Consider the following 25,580-nt stretch of genomic DNA (forward strand, 5'->3'; position numbering starts at 1 on the left):
TATGTAGTTATTCAATAACATAAAGAATCTCTGGACTACAAAATATTGTTATATAGCAGATGCAAGGATAAAACTATCATCCCATTTCTGGACACACGCACTCCTATCGCAGATTTTATTTATTTATTGACCTGAGGGAGGGGTTCTGGCAGACCAATCACAGCGCTTACGGTCCACAGTAGAATTGACGTGTTACATTTTTGGAGAAGTGCACGTCAGGGTACGTCAGGCTACGCATGCAACACACAGCCTACGACGTACACTCGACGCAGAAGTAAAAATTGGGCTGAAGTTTAGGAAAATACCATATGTACGCACATAAAATTAACCCAGCATTGTTTTGGATGTATGTCATAACAGTCATCCAATCAAGTTGTGAGTGACCCTATCGTCATTTATTTATTTTTTTATTTTAACTTTAGGTTTAGTCTTAAAATGACATCGTGGACCTTAAACAAACCAGCAATAAATGGATCTATCTTTTATTTTTGGTCCAGACCAAAAGGCCCAAGAGAACCGAACTACAAGTGTGAACACACCTGTAACTACAACACCAAATTTCATGTTTTGCTTGAGCTTGTCTTATATGCATCAACCAAATCAATAATCTAAAACCAGGTTTTTTTTAACATCAGCTGAATTAGAAAGTAGCAGCGTTTCAAAACTGAAAAAAAAAAAAATAACATGCCAGTTTTTGTACAGCTGGTAACAATAAAAATAATGACTACCAGTCTTACCATGGCAACGGTGTTGCTCATGCATGTCAGTGAGGTGGTTGCTATGCTACTTTTTTGGCAGCTAATTAATATTCATGAGCCATCACTCTAGAAGTTCCTACTGGACGTTTTTCACCATAACTTGACTTTCCTATTTCCTATAGTAATGTTCAATACTGTGTTTTCCATGATGCACATTGTGACCTGTCTGTTGTTGTTGTTGTGTAGACGGCAGACAGTGACGAGCACCCCGTGCTGGATCGAGCTTCACCTGAACGGCCCCCTGCAGTGGCTGGACAAGGTTCTGACCCAGATGGGCTCGCCCTCCGTACGCTGTTCCAGTATGTCCTAATCGCCACGACCAAGCTCTCTGTCCTCTGCCCCCAAAACGACTGATTCTACAATCACATCAACCGACAACAAGAACAACAGACTTACTATAACCCCGCCCCCTCTTTCTCTTTCATAGTACTCGTGAGCCTTTCTCTATCTCTATCATCTCCCGACACTGATGTTCTCACCGTTCGGACCTGAACGCAGCACTTGCTGTCTCATCAGCTTCATGCACCTTTAATTCTCTCTTGTTTTCTTTCATAAACCCTCAATATTAAATGTATTAGTAGTAGAATATGAAATGTATATTGGTTTTTATTTTATTTTTATGGTTTTCGAGAAGGAGGGAAGGTGCGTATGATGTGTGGAAGTTCAAGAAGGCAGTAAATAACTTCACACACACTTGTAGCAGTAAGGCTTTTCCCCCTTGATGAAGTAAATACTTTTCCTGGATGGCGATCCCAATCCGGTCGTTCAAGGAGGTTACTTTTTCTGGCAAAAAGTCGCATTCTTTGTTTTTATACACGTTATGATTGTGTAGATTGGCGCGTTAAGACTTAATCATGTTTTTCGATTTCTTCAGTAATGCCAAAAGATACCTTTTATTTTTAATATTTTACGATTTCTCCCCCAAACCACTATATATATGAATGTTGCCTTTGATTCGAGGTATGCTGCTGTAAGACATGCTTCTTTTATTCAAACTGATAGGAATGTTTATCTCAAAAAAAGCCCCCCGTTCAATTCGAACCTTACACTGCCCCTCAGAATTAACTTTTTATTCACTGGGTGAAATATTCGCTAGTTAGCTGTGGAGTGGTTTTGGAGTCTGGTTTCTTCAGAAAGTGGCTTCTTTTAAGGATGAACAAAGACTTGTTAAAACGTCTCACGCAATCCAAATCTTAAAAAAAATATCCAAGTATTTAAGCTTTAAGTGTTAATAAACTAGGTTATCCTTCACACGATTACAATATTTTTTTTTTCCCTTTATCTTTCTTTTAGCTACTTTTTGTATTTTCATGTATTTTTATATATAAATATATTTAAGATCTTTAAAGCTCTCTTCCTTTTTATTAGAATTGAATATTTTTTTAGATCATGCCCTCTTTTTAAAGGAACATGGCTTCATAATGAAATGTCCTATCATACGAAAACGTTATTTAGCATGAAATTTTTATAAGCGCAAGTATCTTTTCTCCTCTTCCTCCGCTTCCAATTCAAGCTGTTGTCCCGGTTAACGTTTCGCCCTGATCTTGAACCCCCCTCTGAAATACATCTGACTTTTAATTTTCTTTTTAGTCGCTTTTCCTCCCATGTTCACAACACGATACTGTTTAACCCACCGCACCTCAAAGTAGGGTTACCCGAAGGGGATGTTCAGCCCACGGGAACATTGCGGTGTTTTATTTGTTTGCAATTGGGGGGAAAAAGACTTCCAAACAGGGAGAACTGTGCAACTTTAGTGTGCGTGCTTGTTGTACAACTTTTACTAATGACTGTGATCTAGCTGTCTGTTATTCTTTACTTGTTGTGGCAGGCATTGCAAGTATCCATTCCCCTCTTCCCACCTCTGTCTCCATATTTTCCTTCATTGATCTTACTACTCTTGCGATTGTACTTTAAGTGCATCTAGTAAAAAGCTGACGAAGATGTTGTGGCCCGTTTTTAAAGCCCATAAGCGGCCAATAAGACACTGGGAACGTTCTGTTTGCCATTTTTGACTGGGTGTGGAAAGAAAACCAAATAGAACTGAAAGTGGACCAGACATATATGCATATAAATGTGTATATATAATTTTATTTTACTTTTTCTGTTATTTTTATTTTTTTTTCTCTCCTTTTGCAAAGCATTTAACAGTTGGTGAGCTTGTTTTACCATTAGAGAGATGTATTGGTAGGACGTGAACTTCAGGCGATAAGCTTTTCAGGCGTGTTGCATATGCAGACTTCATAAATACACTAATAAAAAAGTTTTAATTCTCATGTTAAAGCCTGTCTTTCACTCTTTTTTGTTGCATAAATTATTGGCATTATTGGTTGCATAATCAAGTTGGCAAGATGGCAATGTACTTTCTCTAAATTACCTTAAAAAAAAAATACAGCAAGGTTTTTAAATGATGAAGAATGAAGACTTTATCAACTTTATCATTGCATATTATCGTAGGCTTCTATTAAAGGATTAAGTCGGCTGCCGTGGCTTCCCAGCTACATCTATGCGCTATTTCTTACAGAAGCTTGGGTTGAAGCTTGCAGAGGGATTTCCAAAATAATTTCCAAGGCTGACCACGCTACCACCAATGGTTACCTTGAATATATCACATCTGTAGTTGCTCCTGCAGTTCCTGCTTGTGGCAAAGCATGTTTCTCATCTTTTGCTGTAGTCTATCAGTAGGAAATGTCCTTCGGATGAGACGTTAAACCGAGGTCCTTACTCTGTGGTCATTAAAAATCCCATTTCCTTCCCATTAAAATGTCCTTCGATAAAGAGTAGGGGTGTAACCCCGGCATCCTGGCCAGATTTGCCCATTGGCCCCTGTCCATCATGGCCTCCTAATCATATATATATATATATATATATATATATATATATATATATATATGATTAGGTATATATATATGATTAGGTATATACCTAATCATATATATATTCATATACCTAATCATATATATATTCAAATACCTAATCATATATATATTATATATATATATATATATTATATAAGGGCTGGGTATTGACACAAATTTCTCAATTCAATTCGATTTCGATTAGCAAGCTTTCGATTCTATATTGATTATTTCGGATGTATATCAGGTACAATACATGGCAAATTTTCTCAAGGAAAACAAATCTCTGAACTAATGCTGTAAACTATGGGAGTCAGTAGATACATTAGCCTACTAATATTGAAGGTAAAAATGAACTGATCTGTATACAAACACTTAAATTACACTCAATAGTTTTTTTATATATATAATAATAGTTCTAATATTAACTTTACAATTACATAATCATATTTCTACTCCAATTCATTTTTTGACCGTCATAACTTGCCAGATTTATTCATAGCTACATGGCTATTCATTGTCATTTTTAATGTTCTTATTTAATGCATGTAGGCTATGTAATATGGTGCATAAAATCAGCAAAATGCTCCTCTCTAGAGTAAATTTTTCTTACTAACGAATTTATGGACACTGGATGTTTTTTCTGAGGTAGATGTGACTTTACATGACATTGTTTACAAGCCGTTTTACTTGCGTCTTTCTGCGGTTGAAACACTGATTGAGCTATTCTATGTGACATGATACGGATTTCGGGAAGTTGTCCTGTATCTTTTAACACCCTTTCAGATGCTCATTCATGTTTATTTTGCACTGTTACTGCTTTTAAGGCGGAAGAGAAGATCAGTTCATGTGCGCTCCGTGCTGCGGCTTCTCTTGAGCAGAGCTGTGGCAGAGCGATCTCACGGCAAAACGGTATTTGTTTTTGAATTTTGTAAATAAATGGACGTAATTTGAAATCTGAGACCTTGTTTCATATCAGTAGTAATAAAGCACAAAGATTATTGCGATTTATTGTATGGGAGGCGCGCTGTAATGTCCCGTTCATTCATTAACTGAAACGGGATGACTAATCGATTCTTGGGATTTAAGAATCTATATTGTTTCGTAAAAGTGAGAATCTATTAAAATCGAGAAATGTTTTTTTTTTTTTACCCAGCCCTAATATACTGTATATGATTGGCTTCATCACTCTGGCGCAATATGGCTGCCGTTGCATCATCCAGGTGGAAGAGGAGATTCCCCCCTCTATGTAAAGCGCTTTGAGTGCCTATAAAAGTGCTATATAAATGTAACAAATTAAATTATTAAATATCATTTACATTTCCAAACATATCTTAATTGTAATAATCCAGTGGGATTTTTGTATGCACAAGGAATCTGACAACAGTTGTTGCTCCACACGGAGATCTGATCTCACCATCATCGAGTCTGTTTGTGATTTACATGAAGAACCTGATAAAACCGAGACTAAATCCAGAAGAACTGTGATACTGTACTGTGAAAAGGTTTAGGCATTTGCTGCAAAGTGAGGATGCTTTAAAAAATATCATAAATAGATTTATTGATCAATTAACTAAATCAAATCAATAGTTGGTGTGTGTGTAGCAACTCATAATGTAATAACCGCAATAAGAATTACATTATTGTAATCAAATGTTCATAATGTAGTAATTTTCTCAAAACGTAATAATTATGAGAAATTGATTACATTGGAAACTCATCAAAAACATTGTCATATTGGCAGTGCCATTAATTCGGGAAGGGTAGAAGGTACAGGGAAGGCTTCCTTTATCAACTAGGGCTGTACATCTCGAGGGAGCACGAGATTGGAAAATGTTGGCTGATATGGGCAAAAAACGAATAACCCCGCCTGAAATTGTCAGTACTAGCCAAAGACCTGACCTGGTGCTGTGGTCCAGTACCCTGCACACAGTGTATTTAATCAAATTGACAGGACCCTGGCAGGGTGCTACTGAGGACGAGGTTTCGGTATGCGGAGATGGCAGTGGATACTCTGCAAAAAAGGATGGGAAGCGTTAGTTCGGCCGGTTGAGATCGGCTGCAGGTGCTTTGTGGCATCAACAACCATGGGCCATGGGATCCACGGCCAAGCCCTGCACAAGTCCATCAAGGAGATGGCAACGACTGCAAAACACTGCAGGCAGTGGCTTTGGATCAGGCTTCAAGTCCCCAGTTGGGCCCCAAGATGATGGGTACACACACCCGGGCCTGATCAGCCTAGGGTGGGCCTGCATTTGCTGAGGGTTTATGATGTTTAAAAGGCAGAAATACCTGATGACGCAAAGGTACACAACTGATGATGTGTCCCCTACATCAACTGAAAATCCCCAGCACCTTGGTGTATTCCAGCATTAGTGCAGTGTAAAATGCCCTTAGGACTATGATTTTAAAAGGGACGTTAACCATCTTGTCCTATGTGATCAACTCATAATTGTAATAGCTTATAAAACATAACAAATATTAGTATTCCCTTACAGTAATTTTTTAAAAAGCTAAATCTAGTCTTAAAGTAGCTGCAAAATGCAACAGATTTGAATATTCATGCAAGTATTATATTTTTATTAAACAAAGCATTGGTATTCTTTTACAGTACAATTAAAAATCTTAATTCAGTTTTAACCTGCCTACAAAATCTACCAGATTACTGATACTGCTATAATTATAAATGTATCATAATGTAAAAATGATTACATTATGAACATTTTATTACAGTAATGATGTAATACTATTACATTATGTGCAGTTATTACATTATAAGTTGCTACAGTGTGACAACCCTTTGCGTTTAAAACCGCTTTTGTCCTACTTGAACATCATTTTTCACTTAGGTTTCTTCAAGCGTCTTGGAGGCATTGCAGTTCTTCTAGAGTAAGTCTAATTTTTTTCAGTTTCTTCTTGTAATCCCAGATGGACTGGATTATGGTGAGATCAGATCTCCGTGTGGAGCACTGGCTGTTGTCAGTCAGTTGTTTTTAATAATCTCACTGGATTATTACAATTAATGGAAAAAGGAAATGTAAACGGAAATTTCCTACTGACACACTACAAAATATATAAATAACTGGTTAAAAACCATTTTTTTTGTGTGAAAATACTAAAGTGCCTAAGACTTTTGCACAGTACTGTATATCCCTGTAGGAATTTTGTTTGTGCCATAAAAGGTGAATATGCAGGAGAGCCCTGCAGCTGCTGGTGACATTTAGTATAGCTTTTATTTGTGCATGGCAGTATTTTCTTGTTTGCATCAAGACCACATACCAATCCAAGCTGGATAAAAGTAAAGATGAGATGTACAAAGAATGCCAAAGAGCCCAAAACATTAATTGCGGTTTTCATAGTAACAATAAAATGACTTCCTTGTAAATTGTGTTATCCTGAAATGTGGTGGTTATGTTATATTCTAAAATGTGCAGAGCTTCATTCTGTGACATGTTTGGGGTGGTTAGAGGTACTTTCCAAACAAATGTCTTTATTATTCATTATAATAAATAGATTAATAGGGTGAAATCATTAATTTTATAAAAAAATTAAAGTTATCCAAAAGGTGTAGAGCTGCACAGGCTTTATTCTGAATGCTGAGAGAGTGGAAACCGCTGATTTGAATAATAATAACAATAATTAAACTGCTAATATTGAAAAACTGAGCCAGAAATAAAACATTGAATTTCAAAATAAAATAAAAATAAATAATGTTATAATTCTAATGTAATCTGACAATTTTCAGAATTATTTTAATCTTTTTAAAATGAATAGCACCTAACCTTAAAATTGTAGCCATAAATTTAACACATTAATATAAATATGCCTTAGAAAAAAGCATTTGGTGAGCATCTTGAGACAAAACAATGGCACCGACATATAAGATATATCAGTGCAAGCTGCTTTCAGTTTAAACAGCTCAAACATGCATTTTAGTCTGAGATTAGTTTAGGCCTTGTCTGTGAAACCGGGTGTAAATCCCCAAACTAATCAATAACTTTTTTAGTTTTTATAAGACTTGTTTAATGTCACACTGTTTATCATTCACTAACAATAATTACAGAGCATAATCAAGCATAATTCAGCACTAATAGCATTGACACATGGAAGTGCATGGGCTCTTTTCACCACTGCGGCCCCTGAGATTTAGTCTTCTGTAATAATTTGCACAGACGGAACAAGGTGGATGAATCCAAGTATAGCAGTTTTATTAAAAGAAACAATGAAATATGGTTATATCAAAAACATATATAGGCTGCATCCGAAATCGCATACTTCCAGAGGCGGACGGTAAGAATTTTTTAATTCTACTCAAGTACATATTTCAAGTATATGTACTTTTATCACAGTTTTTCTTTGGAAAACTTTTACTTCTCTTCATTCCAAAGCATAATGTTTCTATACGTTTCATAAATCAAAGGTTTTTTGTTTTGTTTTACTTTAATACTTAATTACATTAAAAATGTAGTACTTTCTTAATTTTACTCAAGTAAAAAAACTTGAGCAAAAGTATACAGTACAACATTTTTTATGTAAATAAGTATTAAATGATATTCAATATGAAACGTAGTGCAGTAAAAATGACAATATTATGTTTTGGAATGTTGTGAAGTAAAACCTTTCCAAAGAAGAACACTGATAAAGTACATATACTTGAAAAAATAAAATGACTTGGAAAGTAAAAATACTTCACTACTGTCCGCCTCTGCATACTTCCCTACGATATAGTCGGCGAAAACCCGTATGTGACAAAAGTGTCCGAATTGACAGACTTCCTTCCTGCGAGTGTGCATATAATGGACACTTTACTATCCCATGATGAGGCCATGGGAGAGGATTTGTGAATGGCAGTGAAGCGACGTAACTGACGCTGGTAGGTCACGTGATAATGATAACATTATGAATGTGCTATGTCCAGGGGCCCGTTTCAGAAAGGAGGTTAAGTGAAAACTCTGAGTATGTTAACCCTGAAATAAGGGAAACTCTTGGTTTTCTGTTTCAGAATGGGAGGTATGTCAAACCCGTTTCTGAAAGAGAGGTAACTTATACTCCGAGTCAGTTACCAGGGTAACTTACTCTGTTACTTACTTTCTTTGGTAAACCCAGAGTTTCTTTCAGTCTCCTCCCCTTTTTTAAAGCGCCTACTGTGTTTAAATAGTTTATTCATTCATTCAAACTGCACAAATGCTTTTTTACTGAGTATTTTGGTCGTATTTCAAGTACAAATATAAAAAAAATTATAAATGTAATCTAAATCTAAAGTAAGCGAAGTTTACTTAAAACAAATTAAATTATCTGCCACTTGACAAAAATACATAGTGAGAAAAGCATTCTTTGCAGTGGAGGTATTCATTGCTCATATTTTCATCATGAGGACACTGTCAAACTGACAAAAATGGCATGTCCTTTAATACAGGAAGGATCCTGACGTTCACTTGATAAACCTCTAGAAGTAACCTGATAATTAGAATTTCCTTTAGGATTTCCAGTGGTTGGACGCATTGATGACACTCATATTCCCATCATCACACTTTGTGAAAACGGATTATGAAAACGGAAGGATGCTGCCAGATGGTAGTACAAGATATATGCCATAACCACCACCACAGCTGTTAAATACATTTATTTACAATTTTTATGGTCATCTTTATTTCCTACAAATACTTTATTCTTTTTCCTGTTGGATGTTAATATTCTTCCTCCTTCTCCTCTTCATCTGTCAGTGGTGCTGGTGTTTGGCTGGCCTGAGTAGAAGTCAAATGTTTTATGTCATTACCCTTAGAGAACATTTCATTATGTGAAAAGAGCATAGACCCTTTTCACATTTCTGGGTTTCTCAGAGCGGAAGTCGTCATAGGGTTAACTTTTATAGCGGTGAATGAAAGAATACATTAAATATATATTTTTTTGTGTCCCCATTTGCTCAAATAGCAAAAGAAAAACTCCACAATAGTGATTTCACAACTTTCAAAAAGAGGGAAAAAATAGAGTGAGTTTGATAACGGAAGTGGAAAGAGAGAAAGATGTTAATTTTCACCATCACTCCCATAGATACTGTATTAGAAACACTCTCACAGCAGCGGTAACTTGTTTTTTGTAATTTGATGCAAAAGTAATATAATACAAAGTATTAGTGTTATAAATGTACATACATTTAAAAATACAAAAAACGTTGCAGGATTTACGATATTGATGACCATTAAAACACATCATCACAGTCTGTGAAAAGGGTCTATGTGGGAAAAGCTGCTGCACATTGGACACTGAATGATATTTAATTAATATGTCAAATGTTGGTAAAGTCATGAAACCTACACCCCTGAACATTTTATGCTTAAAGCTTTATCTGATTGAATTATGTTTTTATTTTTCATTTTTAGCTGCTGCCACATAATTTTTTTTCCTTTTGGAGACCATGAAAATTAAACTTAATTAAAATAATTAAGAATTAAACTTACATATTAACCCGGAAGTATGCAAACGTATTTTTGTTGGGTGCTGTTGCCATGGTGAATCGCAATTTCAGAGCTCCATTGATCGTGGCTTTTCATAGTTGGAGTGCATGTGCTTAACTCAGAGTCAGTCTACTCAGAGTTGATTGAACTACATCAATTCAGCTGTTCTGAAACCCAAAACTCAAAGTTTCCCATCTCAGAGTAAGTCAACTTAGAGTTCAGGTTTAAACTCAGAGTTGGTTAAACCTCCTTACTGAAACGGGCCCCTGATTAAACTCATACCACACACACATACACATAGAATATACTTTTTTAGCGGTCATGAATTAATTAGGCTACTTATTCAAAATAAGTACCTATTCAAAAGAGCATGTGCTTTCGGACACAGCCATAAATTGTGTGTGACTGGTGGTATACAGGCCTATAGGCCTTTTGTTATTATTATATTAGGCCTGGGGCCTGTTTCAGAAAGGAGGTTCAACCAACTCTGAGTTTAAACCTGAACTCTGAGTTGACTTACTCTGAGATGGGAAACTTTGAGTTTTGCGTTTCAGAACAGCTGAATTGAGGTAGTTCAATCAACTCTGAGTAGACTGACTCTGAGTTAAGCTCATGCACTCCAACTATGAAAAGCCACGATCAATGGAGCTCCGAAATTACGATTCACCATGGCAACAGCACCCAACAAAAAGACGTTTGCATACTTCCAGGTCAATACACAAGTTTAATTCTTAATTATTTTAATGAAGTTTAATTTTCATGGTATCCAAAAGGCAAACAAAGAATGTGGCAGCAGCAGCTAAAAAAAAAACAAAAAACATAATTCAATCAGGAAAAGCTTTAAGCATAAAATGTTCATGGGTGTAGGTTTAATGACTTTACAAACATTTGACATATTAAATAAATATCATTCAGTGTCCAATGTGCAGCAGCTTTTCCCACATAGACCCTTTTTCACAGACTGTGATGACGTTTTAATGGTCATTAATATCGTAAATCCTGCAACGTTTTTTGTATTTTTTTTTTATGTATGTACATTTATAACACTAATACTTTGTATTACCGGTATATTACTTTTGCATCAAATTACAAAAATCAAGTTACCGCTGCTGTGAGAGTGTTTCTAATACAGCGTCTATGGGAGTGATAGTTAAAATTAACATCTTTCTCTCTTTTCACTGCAGTTATCAATCTAACTTTAATTTTTCCCTTTTTGAAAGTTGTGAAATCACTATTGTGGAGTTTTTATTTTGCTATTTGAGCAAATGGAGACACAAAAATATATATTTGATGTATTCTCTCATTCACCGTTATAAGAGTTAACTCAACTATGACGACTTCAGCTTCAGAAACCCAGAAATGTGAAAAGGGTCTATGCTCTTTTCTCATAATGAAATGTTCTCTGATCCCACCTGTTACATTTATTAATCAGGGTAATGACATTAAACATTTGACTTCTACTCAGGCCAGCCAAACACGAGCACCACTGACAGATGAAGAGGAGATGGAGGAAGAATATTAACACCCAACAGGAAAAAGAATAAAGTATTTGTAGGAAATAAAGATGACTATAAAAAATGTAAATAAATTTATATAACAGCTGTGGTGGTGGTTATGCCATATATCTTGTACTACCATCTGGCAGCATCCTTCCATTCCATTCAATAATCCGTTTTCAGAAAGTGTGATGATGGGTATATGAGTGTCATAAATGCGCCCAACCACTGGAAATCCTAAAGGAAATTCTAATTATTAGGTTACTTCTAGAGGTTTATAAAGTGAACGTCAGGATCCTGTAGGACATGCCATTTTTGTCACTTTGACAGTGTCCTCATGATGAAAATATGAGCAATGAATATTCCCACAAAGAATGCTTTTCTTACTTTGTATTTTTGTCAAGTGGCAGATAATTTAATTTGTTTTAAGTAAACTTTGCTTACTTTAGATTTAGATTAAATTTATAATTTTTTTATATTTATACTTGAAATACAACCAAAATACTCAGTAAGAAAAGCATTTGTGGCGTTTGAAATAATGAATAAAGTATTTAAACACTGCTGGTGCTTTAAAAAGGGGGAGGAGAACGAAATAAACTCTGGGTTTACCAAAGAAAACCTGCTTCTGACCAGGTTAGGTTCACAGAGTAAGTTACCCTGGTAACTGACTCTGAGTATAAGTTACCTCTCTTTCAGAAACGGGCTTGGCTTACCCTGCTTTCTCGGGTTTCACATACCTCCCATTCTGAAACAGAAAACCCAGAGTTTCCCTTATTTCAGGGTTAACCTACTCAGAGTTTTCACTTAACCTCCTTTCTGAAACGGGCCCCTGATGACAATCAGATACTCAAATGATACGAAGAAGTTTGCTCAAAGATTCCTTATTAATTTCAATACATTTAAAGTATGCCCCCTCTGTATGGATAGAAAATTGTTATATTAGGTCCCGGACAGGACTTAAAAACAGAACATGTCCTGGGAAAACAGGACGTTTGGTCACCCTAATATATATAACTGGTAAAATACTGCTGTGCTTCTTTACTTTGGCCACCAGAGAGCGCAAGAGCTTCAGTAAGGTACGGTCGTTTCTGTGATGAACAGTTCAGCTGCCCATCAAATGGCTGAGGGGGATCTCTGGCCCTCGAGGGCCACTTTCCTGCCGCGTTTTGCCTCTAATCAAACACACCTGAACAAGCTAATCAAGGTCTGAAGGGTTACTGGAAAGTTCTAGGCAGGTGAGTTTGATCGAGGTTGGTGCTTTATCAATTGTCATCACCACAGACGTCCTAGACGCTTACATCCACGACAAACGTATTATGTGCCATTCAGTTATTTGTTTCACTATGTCAAGAAGTGTTAGGCCACTTCACTGAATCAAGTCCTTACTGTTGGTTATGTCCCTTGATGTTAGGCAAGACCACATAAAGCCAATCGGTTGCTAAAAGCTCAGAGACGTATCGCAGCATTCGTTAATCATTCCTCTCCTGTTAAAACCCCTCTCCGTGGTTGGGATAGGCACTAAGTGGTTTCTCCAAGTTACGCTGTAATAGTTCATAATTTATGTGGCATTTAGTCTAGAAGTTACATCTGGTTTGGCAGCATTTCACGGCGTAAACCCTGGTGGCTCGTTAATGTGCACCAGAAAAACATTTCCCAAAAACGTATATTTACTTACAAACTGACTTACTGGAAATGCATTCTAAATAGGCCTACTGGGTTCATAACTCGTTTGATTTGAATGGGCGTACAATCGGAGGACGTCAATGTGTTCTCGATATGACTGGGGTACTTGTACAGGATTTTACATTCATGTAAAATTCCAAAGCGACTTACATTGTATTCAAACATTTTATTGTGCTTTCCCTGTGACTCGAACCCATGACCTTGTACCATGTTCTACTGTTTAAGCTACAGGAAGGCTGTTTTTCCGCTTAACCCGGTAAGTACTCGGTCCAAACTGTTGTGTCCAAGTCCAACTATCCATAATGTAAGTACGATACTGTTTTCCATTCGGAGTTTGCCACTTGAAGCCTTCTTCACTCACATGATTGGTTAACTGTGTGATTTCTTTACATATAATACCTTACTGACCTTCACAATGACTCCACCGTCTTATTCTGCTTGGATCACTCAAGAGTAGCCCTATTGTTGAATTTTGGCCATAGGGAAAGAGCAATCATGTATAAGTTATGGCCAACTAATTAAAACATCATCCTAACCTATACTTGACCCTGACTCCTTTACAATGGGCTCCACAGATCCTTTTGTGCACTGCCCTCCGACTTGTCCAGTGTGAAGTGTTGGATGTCTTCTGAAGTCTTTTTCCTGATACTTTGGCAAAGGTCTGCAGCGGTAACTGGAGCACAAGGGCCCTGCAAAGAATTAATTAGGCTCAAATGAGTTTTTCCACCCATGGTAAGCACTGACAATTACCAGGATATACAGGACATCAGGGTGGTCAGGTAGTCTCCCACCCAGTGACCCAAATGAGACCTCAGGAGCCTGGAGTCTGTCCAAAAATGACAATTCCCTCATGATTTACTCAACCATATTTACTTAAAAGAAGATATGGTGCCATTTAATGGCAACATCATGTGGAGGTTCTGGAAAGACATTGTCCAGGAGGCAATTCTACTTGTCTTCATGGAAATAAACTTAACCTGAAACCTTTTGCATCATTTTAACTTGATTATGGGAAGTCACCTACCCTCAAGAATCAATGTACCTCTGAACACTGTTATACACATTGTTACCAGCAGCTGGCAGCAGTTATAAAGAAAATGATCTGTGTGGGACAACAGCCAAGACATGAGCTGTGAATTTGTGTTGCTCTTATTGCCAGGGTAATTAAAGCAATTATACAGATTATTGCTGTTTTAACCGATTAATACTGTTTCAGTAATGAACACTTTTATTTGCCAGTGAGATGTCTTTAACTAACAGCTCTGCTTTGGTAATCACAGAAATAATGTAAAGTGCCAGCTGCTTATTACCTGAGTACTTGCTGTCTAGGTGGCTTTGAGCGGGGACAAATGTTAATTCTTATAGAGGCTATGTTAACAATAGCAGAGATATTGTGAATGCTACGACCTTGTCTTGACCTAAACATTGTGACACTCCAGTTAACTGACTGTTAGGGGTCAAGCTGCATATGAACAACTCGACGAGGATGTTTTTGACATTGTAACCTTTTTCAAAGCTGAAATAGACGAATGGAATTACACTCTGTTGTCTCGCAAGTCCTAAAAAGAAGCTAGAGCAGTTTTGAAAAGGGCCTAATACATAGCCTTGCTGAACCCCTTAGTTCTTTCAAAGCGCTAAGTGCATGAATGGCTATGTTAAAAAGTATGCGTCATAGTTTCCTAACCTACTATGTAAACATCGCATCAGAACAAAGGAGACGAGAGCCATGAGGAGTATCAATGATACTTCGCTTTGGCGCACGCCACTGCATGGAAGAGATACTGAGGGGTTGTGAAGATCTGAAGAAACGTCCTCTCATTTGCAGTCTTTTTTCAGAGGTAACACCCAAGTGATTTTCCGTACCCCACTCCCACCCAAAGAGAGGCAGGGGAGAGTTATAAAAAAGTGTTACGCTTAATAATTGATGTGCTGCATTTCAATCAATTTTACCATGGCGCTAGGCTAATTAAGGGTTGTCTCTGATTCCCAGGGGTAATTTAAAGAAAGAACGCAGAAAAGAGTTTATTCTCTCTTTTTTATTCTTTTTTCCCCCCTCTCTCATCCTCTCTCTCACTCTTTTCCTTCGTAGCTCCTCAGTTCATGGGAATTCGCTATTTCAGGAAGCAGAGATCCGTTCCTCTCCGTGCGTCTCCTGGGGCGGAAGTCTAAATGCAATTAATACAGCCGCTTTACTGCCTGCTAATTATTAAACGATAAAAAGAGATTATTTTACACCAGACTAATTTAAAGTTCATAGATGATTGTTTTAATTAATTAAATAAGAAAAAGTACACTTTAAGCATGACTAACGGCATTTGCATATGAAGGTAATAATTAGCCACAGCGACGGTTCTCACCTAGCTGGGCTATATGGAGGAGAGGCTTATTAATGAGAGCTACTTAAAAGTGCTTTTCTTTGGGTATTTAACAGTAAAATTAATAACTAAGGAGCTCAGTTAAGGGAAGGGGGAGTTGCTAATCCTTAAATATACAGAGGCACCTCCTCCCTCCAAAATCCATCCGTGACTCAGGCGAAAAGTCAGCTTGACTCAATCTTTAGGCCTGTTTTTGCTCTTGCATTGATTTCAAATTGATTTCCTTTGGATATTTCAAGGTCAGTTTTGTCAAAGTGCCATATAGTCAATGAGTAGCATGGACATCTGAGAAGTTTTCGGCAGTAATCACAGTCAGTCTTCTGAAGCATTTGTGTGAAGAACAGGGAAATTCAAGTGCCAATGTGTAATTTATATATAGGGGTGAGCGAGGCACAACCTAATGCAGGGTTAGTTGTAACACACATGGTTTAAAACTTTCCACACATGCCAGGATGACGAAACTTAGTGTATTTACTAGTTGCTATAGAGAAAAAATTGGGCCAATATTAAAAAATCTTTGGAAGATATCACTGAACATTTATTTAACCATAGAAATGTAAATTTCCTACTTAAGTAAAAAAAAAAAAATTGTGTTTATTTAGAATTAGACAAATCTGATATTATTTTAATCTAATAATCTGTTATATAACAGTTGAGATCATTAATGCTGATCTAACCAGCAGAAGACACGAGCCAGGTTTAAATCCCAGTTGCGCAGGTGGGGCATATTCTATACTTTTATGAATTCTTTTGAGAAACCATGAGAAAAAGGCGAATAATGACTGTGTGAGTGTCAATACTCAGAAATGAATTATTATTATGTTTTGAACTATACTGTATAGCTGAGTTTGTTGTCAAGCTCAAAAATGTGTTTATTTTTAATTATTAAAACATGCTATTATTTTATTTGAAAAAGTTAATTGTATTTTATTGACAAAATATTTTAGTTTGTCATGGATATTTTTTTTATTAGATAACATTTTAAGCTGTGACATGTTACAACATACTCCAACTATGGGGTATGTTGTCACATTTCACTTCCATTCTTTCGGGTTAAATCAAGAAAAAAGTATATACTGTATTAATGAAACAAAACCACATAATTGTACTAGACATGTGAAATTAATGTGAGAAAAAATAAATACTCTGAATCCTAAGTGCATTTACACAAACTGAAAAAGTAAAAAAATGCATTTTAAATTACTTGAAAACATGACTTCTGGTATGCATTTTTCTTAATTACTAAATTTAAATGAATTTTTTATCATTTTTCGGGCACAAATTCAAGGTAATACAACTGTCCTGACATAAAAAAGCCTTAAAAAAGAATTCTTATTATTTATTATAATCTTTTTTTTTATTTTTTATTTTTATTTTTTTTTACAAAACTGCTTCACTGCTTTTAAAACATTTAAACCATTATGCATAAACATTCAGAAAAATGTTAATTATATCATAGACCCTCATCATTTTGCGTGACTGTAAAAAAAATATATATTTATATACTTTATATTATATTTATATTTCAAAACATGTATTTGTAAAGACTATCTGCCCTCAAATGTATTCAAGGTGTAAGGAAAATGTTATTACTTGGTTTGTTACACCACATGGCATGTTTAAAGTCATTACATTGTAAATTATGGCTTTTCAAAACCATGTGAAAACAACACCACAATTTCTGTTTTTGACTATATCAAGAAATATATTTATTCAATGTATTTATTTAGCAAATGCTTCTATCCATAGTGACACAAATGAGGAAAATCACAAGCAATTTGTCATAAAGTACATTATTCAAAATTCTGTGTTCCGTTGAAGAAAGAAAGTCATACTGGTTTGGATCAACATGAGTAAATGACAGAATTTTCATTATTGGCTACTCCTTTGAATTGTCAGTTGTTCAGTAGTGTTATTCATAGCATGTGTTTTTATGAACCTTCATGTAGCGACGAAGCTCAGGCTCCTAACCTCACTAGGGCTGGAGGAAATGATCGTGCGGTGGACAATCTAATTAAAAAGTGTGTCAGAACAAGAAAGAAAGTTCCCTTGTGAAGTGGCGACTGATACAAGGCCCCTGAGAGAGGAAGCGGGAGAGGACTTGCTCTCGAGTGTTGATCCTTCCTGAACAGCTATTGAGAAGATGAAAAGGGAGCCATGTGCGACTCTATTAAGCATTGCTTCACGGAGCTTTGTGTTTGTTTGTTTAATTCTGCGTCCTCCTCTCTCTGTCGGTTGTAGAGATGTCCCCTCACCAAATAGCGAAAAAGGAGGCAAAGGGTGGGCTTTGTCAGAGATGAAAGAAAAGCGAGTGTGGCGAGAGGTTTGGTGGCAGGAATGGAGGCCTTGAAAATGTGCGATGGTCTCAGGTGTTGAAGGAGCCTCCCATTACACTCGGAGCAGGGCTGCTGTCAGCCGGACGCACGTTTTACCTCCTCCCACTCTCGCCGTCTTTGGAAATGGCCCTTTTGTACGGATAGCTTATTATCCATTTTGAACAACAACCGCATGCTGGGCAACATGCTGGCCCTTCTACTTTTGTCTTGAGTGTACTCTTCTATGTTCTGCTAATCAATTTCATTCTCTGTCTTTTATTCATAATAAAGAAGATACACTTGACAATACGTACCGACTGAGGCTAAGTTAATTTTCTTAGAAAAGACTGCAGTAATGCATGCTAATAGAATCACTATCAAGGGCTTTTGTTCAAGTTCATTAAAGCCTAAAACACTTTCATTTAAGACAACATGTTCTTGTTAATTGCAAACATTCTTGACACAGTAGGCGTTAGGCTTGCATGTGGTAAGCCTTGGATAAAAGGGCGTTTCACTTCTTCAATTGTGTGTGCAAAATAAGTTAGCGGTCTCATTTTGTTAAGCTTATCATCTGTGATATTGATCTTGATTAAATGTGGCAGTGAACTAGTAATTTTGGGACACCAACTAGAAATGTATTGATTACCCTTGACTTTCTTCTAGATGAAGATTTCGACTGAAACTGCAGGATATTCGGTAACTTTATGTTGCAGTACCTTTTAGTATCAGGTTTGAACTAGAGTGGCTCGATCCCAGACTGTGCGTCCTGGGAAACTCTAATGTCCTTCCTCTGAAATGAAGTAGGGGGAGACCTGTTTTTTCCACTAGGAGTTGGCAGCCTTTGGCAAGCAACCAAAGGTCATTACGTTCAATTAGCAGTACAGCACTCAGCGAGCTCATCAAGCCTGACATTGACACCCAGATCGTAATAAAGAACTATGGAATGAGGGGGCATTAACCTCGCTTTGCATTTGGCTTCCTTTCATGTGGCTTTTTTGTGTTTGCTAGTGAATCAAAATTAATTTTACGTAATCTGTGTTGAAGCTGTTATAAGCTGCATGCAACAAACAATTACAAATAAAGATTTCAAATAGGTTCCTCAAACACTCCCTCAATCATGGTTTAGACAAACAAGTAGTCCCAACTTAGGGTGCTTTCACACCTGTGCATTTGTTTTGGAACATGGCGAGCGTTCTCCCTTGGTTCATTTTTTTAGGCATATGTGGACAAGGCAATCGCGCAGATTCGCACCAAAACAATCGCTCCGAGACTTGGCCAGATCGCAAACAAACTGTGGGATGGCTCGCTTGAGGTATGAAAGCAATCTGACCCAACGGACCAATGAACCAAATGTTATTATAATTCATAATGGGAAATGTGCTATAAAAGGCAGTCTGATTCTGTGAGTGAGCACATTATCACAGTTAAAAAACCAAAAGAGCACCTCTTCATCTTAAAATGTTGTGTAATTGCGCTTCTCAGTGCGAGAATGCTGTCCTGATGAAGCCTTGATTCCTGCTCTTACTGCATTATAACATTTGTATAGTGTTTATATGTGTATTGACCCAGTTAACCTGTAGACAGCGCTGGGAGATCCAGAGAGAGCACTTTTGAATTTTGAAATGTAGAATATAATTTAACAGCGGGAATGATGGCGACAATTGTATATTGTTTGCATGTGTCTCGACAGTTACAAATAAAGCCACAATAAGCTAATGGAGAGAACTTGTCAATCATCTTGTTTGATGACACAGAGGAAGCTGATAAGAGGACAGTTGTACTCGCATGTGACTTGCATGAACACAGTTTGGTGGGCTTTGAAAGGTTGCCTTGTGAGACAAATTAAATCCCTGTTTCAGAACAAAACAAACAATCTATAGGTGTGAAAACGGCCTTAAACTCACATGTGGGCCATGGACTGATTCAGAGCCTGAAAAAACCCCAACTTAGTAGTAGGAAAATTGAAGACAAAAAGCAAAACTTGAACACATTGTTTCTGCAATGTATGGATTTATGGCTATGTTCAGACTGCAAATAAAGTGGCCCAAATCCCAAATTAGTATTTCCTCATATGTGACTCAGATCTGTTTTTGTCATGACAGTGTGAACAGCACTAACCACATGGAATCGGATCTTTTCGATTTTGATTTGGGCCACACTGACTACAGGTCAGATGTTTTGCAATGCGACCTCATTCTGAATAGACAAATTGGAATTCATGCGACTTTTACGTCACTCTGGATCAACATTCACAATTCTGTGCTCATGGGAGTCACTTCAAAGATTGTACATACACGTTATCAAGACAGTGGCGAAAGGTAGTCAGTTGAAGGACTGTGATGTGTCAGAACTTATAAGTATTATAGCTCTAAACAAGCAAAACGAGGGCCTTTTTTATATTGTCTGCACATAAACTCGCTGACTTCTGTGGCAGATCATGCTATAGCCTAAATAAATGCATAATCACTTATTTTAATGTCTACTTCCATATGACAGTGTGCTGCGTGAGGTCTTTTTATCGTTCTTTTGCACAATCAGGTCAGTTCAGGACCATGATCTGTCCGCACTGGAATCTGATATTGGCCACATATAAAATAACAATATGGACAGCTATACAAAAAAAATCTAATCTGAGCAGTAAATCTGAATTGAGCACTAATGTTACGTTCAGACTTTCAGTCCAAATCCAATATTTGGGCATATATGATTCAAATCCGATCAGATATAGCAAGTGCGAACTGCTAAAAAATCACATGAAATGTTTCGAGCTACATTCATATGTGGTCATATGCGCATTTCTGGAAATCCGTTTCAGTCTGACCACTCTGATCGGATTTCGCGTGGTTTATGTGACTTTCTCACTCCACGTAAAACATAAACGTCAGACTTTGTTATGGTGCGTTCACACCGGACGCGAATGATTTACATGTTAAGTCAATGCAAAGATGCGAATAGACATTCTGCGGTGCGATTCGAGCGAATGAGGCGGTGCGAATGACACAGCATAAATTGAGCGAATTGTGCGTTTGATGCGTGAATAGATTTTAACAAAAAAGACGTGTAAACACAGCCCATGTCAGCCATTTCTCAACGAGACGAGCCGGCTGGCAGAAGCCCCTCCCATGACGTGAATTCACTTCTGTTGTAAAGTGAATGTCACGCGCGAATGAAGCGAGTAAACTCAAAATGTTCAAGCTTCCAACTTCGCGCCATTCGTGCCTGGTGTGAACGCTACATTAGAGAAAACATGCCGAAAGTCACTTTAGAAACAAGGTTGTGTTGTTGCAAAGTGCCGGTCGAGCACAAAATGACAATATAACGGAAACATGTTTTGAAACCGGCGGAAACGTCAGCACGGAATAAAGCCTCCTACGGTTCTACTGGCGTGTGGCGACTACACAATGTCATGTTGTAAATAAGACAACATCTGTATTGCAAACCCCTCCATGGTGCAGTTGTTGTAATGCAAAATCCATAGAAAATTGCCATAGAAACCAATGAAGATATTCCAGAAAACGAAAGAGCGGCATGGACACACAAATCGGATCTAAACAGTTGCGATACACAGTGTGGACGTCAATAATTTTAGATCAGATTCCAATCGGATACACAAACAATCAGATTTGGACTGACAGTGTGAACATAGTCTAAGGCTCGCAGTGTGAACGTAGCCTAAGTCAGGTAGCAGTGACATTTAAACTCCAAAACAAAACAAAACAAAAAAAATTTATTTTAAGTCTGTCTAAATTTGTATGTCTGCCAAGAAGGACATTTGATGTGTAATCATCAAAACAACAATAATAAATAAATAAAGTGACAACTTATATTTCAGGTAGTCAGGTAGTAGGGGCATTGTGTGGTATTGTATTGTGTGTGTGTGTGTGTGTGTGTGTGTGTGTGTGTATATATACTTCATGCTTATACCTGTTTTTTTGTCAACATCCTCCCTGTCATCCTGACAAATTTTTGAACATTTTATTTCGCTATTCATAGCTCAGCTGTTCTGTCATTTGCACCATATCCGACATGCATCATACGGACATACTGAGTACAACAAATCTCACATATCTCATGATATATGATGTATGAGTGATATGAACCAGTAGCCAGACCCCTGGACGGTCCCATCCTCTGGCTGGTCAGAGGGTGGCGTTGACCCCAGGCGGGGTCGGGGTGATGACGGATGGCCGGGCTGTAATGTTGGGGGCGCGTGGTAGAGGCCTCGGGGGTTCACGGCGGCCCTGTTCTCTACCCTCGACCGTCCGGGTGTGTGTGTTATTGATGCTCCTGCCCCGGGGGAGGAAAGGAGGAGGAGGAGGGTGAGGAGGGGGATTGAAAGGGGCTTGTGGGAAATGGATGCACAGGGGCAGCTCACCGTTCTGTCATCAAACAATGGGCTTGTGAAGGATGGGCGGCACTCAATATGATCAGTCATCTGTTGATCAAGTCTGACGTCGCCACTCTATCGTTTTTGAGTGTTTTACGCATGAGTCCTTTCTTTTTTTGTCTTTAGTTTGACTTCTTGTTGTTGTTGGAGTGGGGCAGTAGTGAGGTAAGTCAATTCTGTGGGATACGCACACATGCGCCATATGCTCTACAGCACCCACTTCATCTAATATCATATAACTGTGGCTACTGAAGACCTAATGCACACAAACAGGCAGTCTCGCTGTGGTGAATATGTAATGCGTCAGATCAGAGTGAAGTGCTCGGGCTATTCTGTGGCCTGACCGCAGCGCCTCTTGTTTAGTTCCCGCAAAATACATAATGCAGCAGTTCTGACCACTGCCAAAGTATTTACGCTTCTCCATTCACCTTACATTAAAAAGCTCTCTCAGACTTAAGTGTCCCAAATAAACATGGGCTGAGGGATTGCTGTTAAACAAAAGGACAGATGTAGCCTAACCGTTGAAGTGCATCTGGCAAGACATTATCATTGCTTTTTACGGAAACTGTTGAACACTCTTACAACTCCCCTTTCTGTCAGTGGTCCTGTTTATAACTGGTATTATGGTCGATTGGATTACAATTGGACAATGCTAAATGTGTAAACAAGGTCTAAAGCTTGTCCACTTTGACCACTTCCAGAGGTAGTCGAAAACACATTGCTTTCGACCGGATTGCTTTCGTTGTGTAGAATGTTGTCGAATGCATTCGAACAGCCACAACAGACTGCTTACACTCTTGGCTATCAGAGCGTTCATATGTGTTGGGGGTGGTAACGCATTAAAAGTAACTTGAGTTATGTCATCAGATTACTTTTTCAAGTAACTAGTAAAGTACTTTGAGTAATTTTACTTTTAAAATTTAAAACAAAATGTACTTTTTCACATTTATTTGACTGACAGCTCTCCTGTCCCCATGTTGAGAAAAATCGAGAGTAAGTGCAGAGTGAGATTATTAAATATGAGCATTTATTCATCTCACTTGCACACAAAAAAACATTCAGTACTCCTCGAAATGAATAAAATCAGTCAAATGCAAAATCAGAATACTATGCAAACCTCCAATAATGAAATATTAAATAAAACAAATATTTGTATGCATTTAATCTGACTTTGTTGAAAAAAGTCTTGGTGCTAATCTTCGATGATTCAGTTAAACCATGAGCAAAAATGACTTTTGATTTGTTTGTTTTTATTGGGGAATTAAGTGTCTCCTGCGACCTATTATCCAGAATGGCAGCACAGCTGAAAGGTTTGTTTGAGCTGCGCCCTCTACTGTACACGTGTGAATGTGCATTTTTACCTCAGCCTGAGGCTTATCATTTGCACAAAAATAGAAAAAACAAAACAAAAAACAAGCCCAACCCAGGTGAGAAAAAGTAACGCAAAAGCAAAGTAACGCACTACTTTTCTTAAAAAGTAACTAAGTAACTCAGTTAGTTACTTTTTAAGGGAGTAACGCAATATTGTAATGCATTATTTTTCAAAGTAACTTTCCCCAACACTGGTTATTTTGTCCACTAGAGAAAAAAAAGCAAACATTTACCCACCCATACACCCTCCCCTTGAAGAAATCAGGACAGAAGTGGTTGAAATTGGACAAAAGAGACTGATTAATACACCAGGTGTAAACAGGCATGTGTCTCCTTTTTCTACTTGTCATCTGTCGACCAAAATGCAACTTAATACCAGGTGTAAACAGGGCCTGAGATACAATCCTGTGCATTCTGTATTATAAGTTTTTTTTTTTTTTTTACCACCAATGGAGTGTTTTACTACGGCAAAAACATTTTGCCAGAGTAAGAACATTTGACCACGGCAACATCATGCCTCGATGAGCGTTTAGCCATGAGAAGAATGTTGAGCAACTACAAGGATGTCATGCATAGACAAGATTGTTTTGCCATGGAAAGAGCTCACGAACACGGCATAAGCTTTTCACAATCGCAAGAATGTTATGCCAGGGGTAGCCAAGATGGAGGGCTGGCCGTAGCTCATCTATATACTCTGAATTAATAATAAATTGTAAATGTATTCCAAATTCTGTAACAAATTTGCCATTTTCTAGACTATTTAAGTCATGAAGTGAGCAGGATATATTTAAGTGAAGCGCATGGATTCGACAGGCATATATTCATGAAACAACCTGGTCTCACAGAATTCCGTGAAATGAACAAGGCCCCTTAACTCGAAATCCGTGGCAGTTCCGCCGCCCCGTGAACACACTCATTCATATCTCATTCAAATAATACACACGACTCTTTAGCATGACGCAATCTGTCACGAGACACACGAGAGCCAATGCTGTCAAAGCTGCCGTAACGTTTCTTCCGGCGGTAAAATTTGAAATGTGTTTATGATCTTTGGCGGATGAACTAGACGCTGCTGATCACTTTTGTGGATTTTCTTCACACAAATTAATTGTTTGGCCTGGAACACTTGGAATATTTGTACTTTTTGAATAAATTGTGCCTGCAGTCGTATCTGCCTGTTAAATCCTGTTTTTTATAAAACACAAATGGGTAGGTTTAGGGAAGGGATTGGGTTACGTGTTCAAAATGTGTCTGAATACTGTAAATAAAAAAAAGAGAAAATAATTGTAAATAAAATTATGCTGGCTGATTAAATCGAGAATCACACTCCATGTTATAATGGCAAAATCATAGTTTCATGATGATAACCATGCCCAATGCCAGAGGTGGACAGTAACTAAGTACATTTACTTGAGTACTGTACTTATAAGTACACTTTTTGAGTATCTGTACTTTCCTTGAGTAGTATTTTTTTCTGGAAACTTATGACTCTTACTTCACTACATTGAAAGACAAATATCGTACTTTTTACTCCACTACATTTCTATCAAGGCCCTCGAAGTAGTAAGTCGTAGCTGCTTTGAAAGTCAGTGGATGATTTGTTTTCTTCTTTAAAATGTGATTTTTTTTTTTTTTTTGCAGACAGCCTATCAGTAATCACTCTTGTAGGATCACATGAAGTTCAATGATTTCCAAGTATTTTTTGAACACCAATCAATTGATGACAAAATAGGAGGCGGCAGTTCCCAGACGCAGTGCGCGCAACCATGGCCATACTTAAAAGTTAAAATTCAGAAGAGCAGACGCGGATAAGTCTGAAAAAGTGCAGCAACAGTACGGGGTCTTCGTTGTCGCATTTTGCGCTTCAAAATGCGCCACACATTCT

General features: G+C 37.6%; 1 protein-coding gene across 3 annotated transcripts in view; it reads left to right on the forward strand.

Annotated features, from left to right (window-relative positions):
- Positions 1-3,035, forward strand: part of smad2 (SMAD family member 2) — a 35,967-nt gene extending 32,932 nt beyond the window's left edge. For all 3 annotated transcript variants that reach the window (XM_079804814.1, XM_079804813.1, XM_079804815.1), the window contains one exon: positions 945-3,035. In XM_079804814.1, the coding sequence (XP_079660940.1) occupies positions 945-1,068 (124 nt within the window). In that variant the 3' untranslated portion in view covers positions 1,069-3,035. The remainder of the gene's footprint in view (positions 1-944) is intronic.
- Positions 3,036-25,580: the final 22,545 nt, after the last annotated feature.

The sequence above is a fragment of the Gobio gobio genome (assembly GCF_949357685.1).
Source record: "Gobio gobio genome assembly, chromosome: 22".
Classification (NCBI taxonomy): domain Eukaryota; kingdom Metazoa; phylum Chordata; class Actinopteri; order Cypriniformes; family Gobionidae; genus Gobio; species Gobio gobio.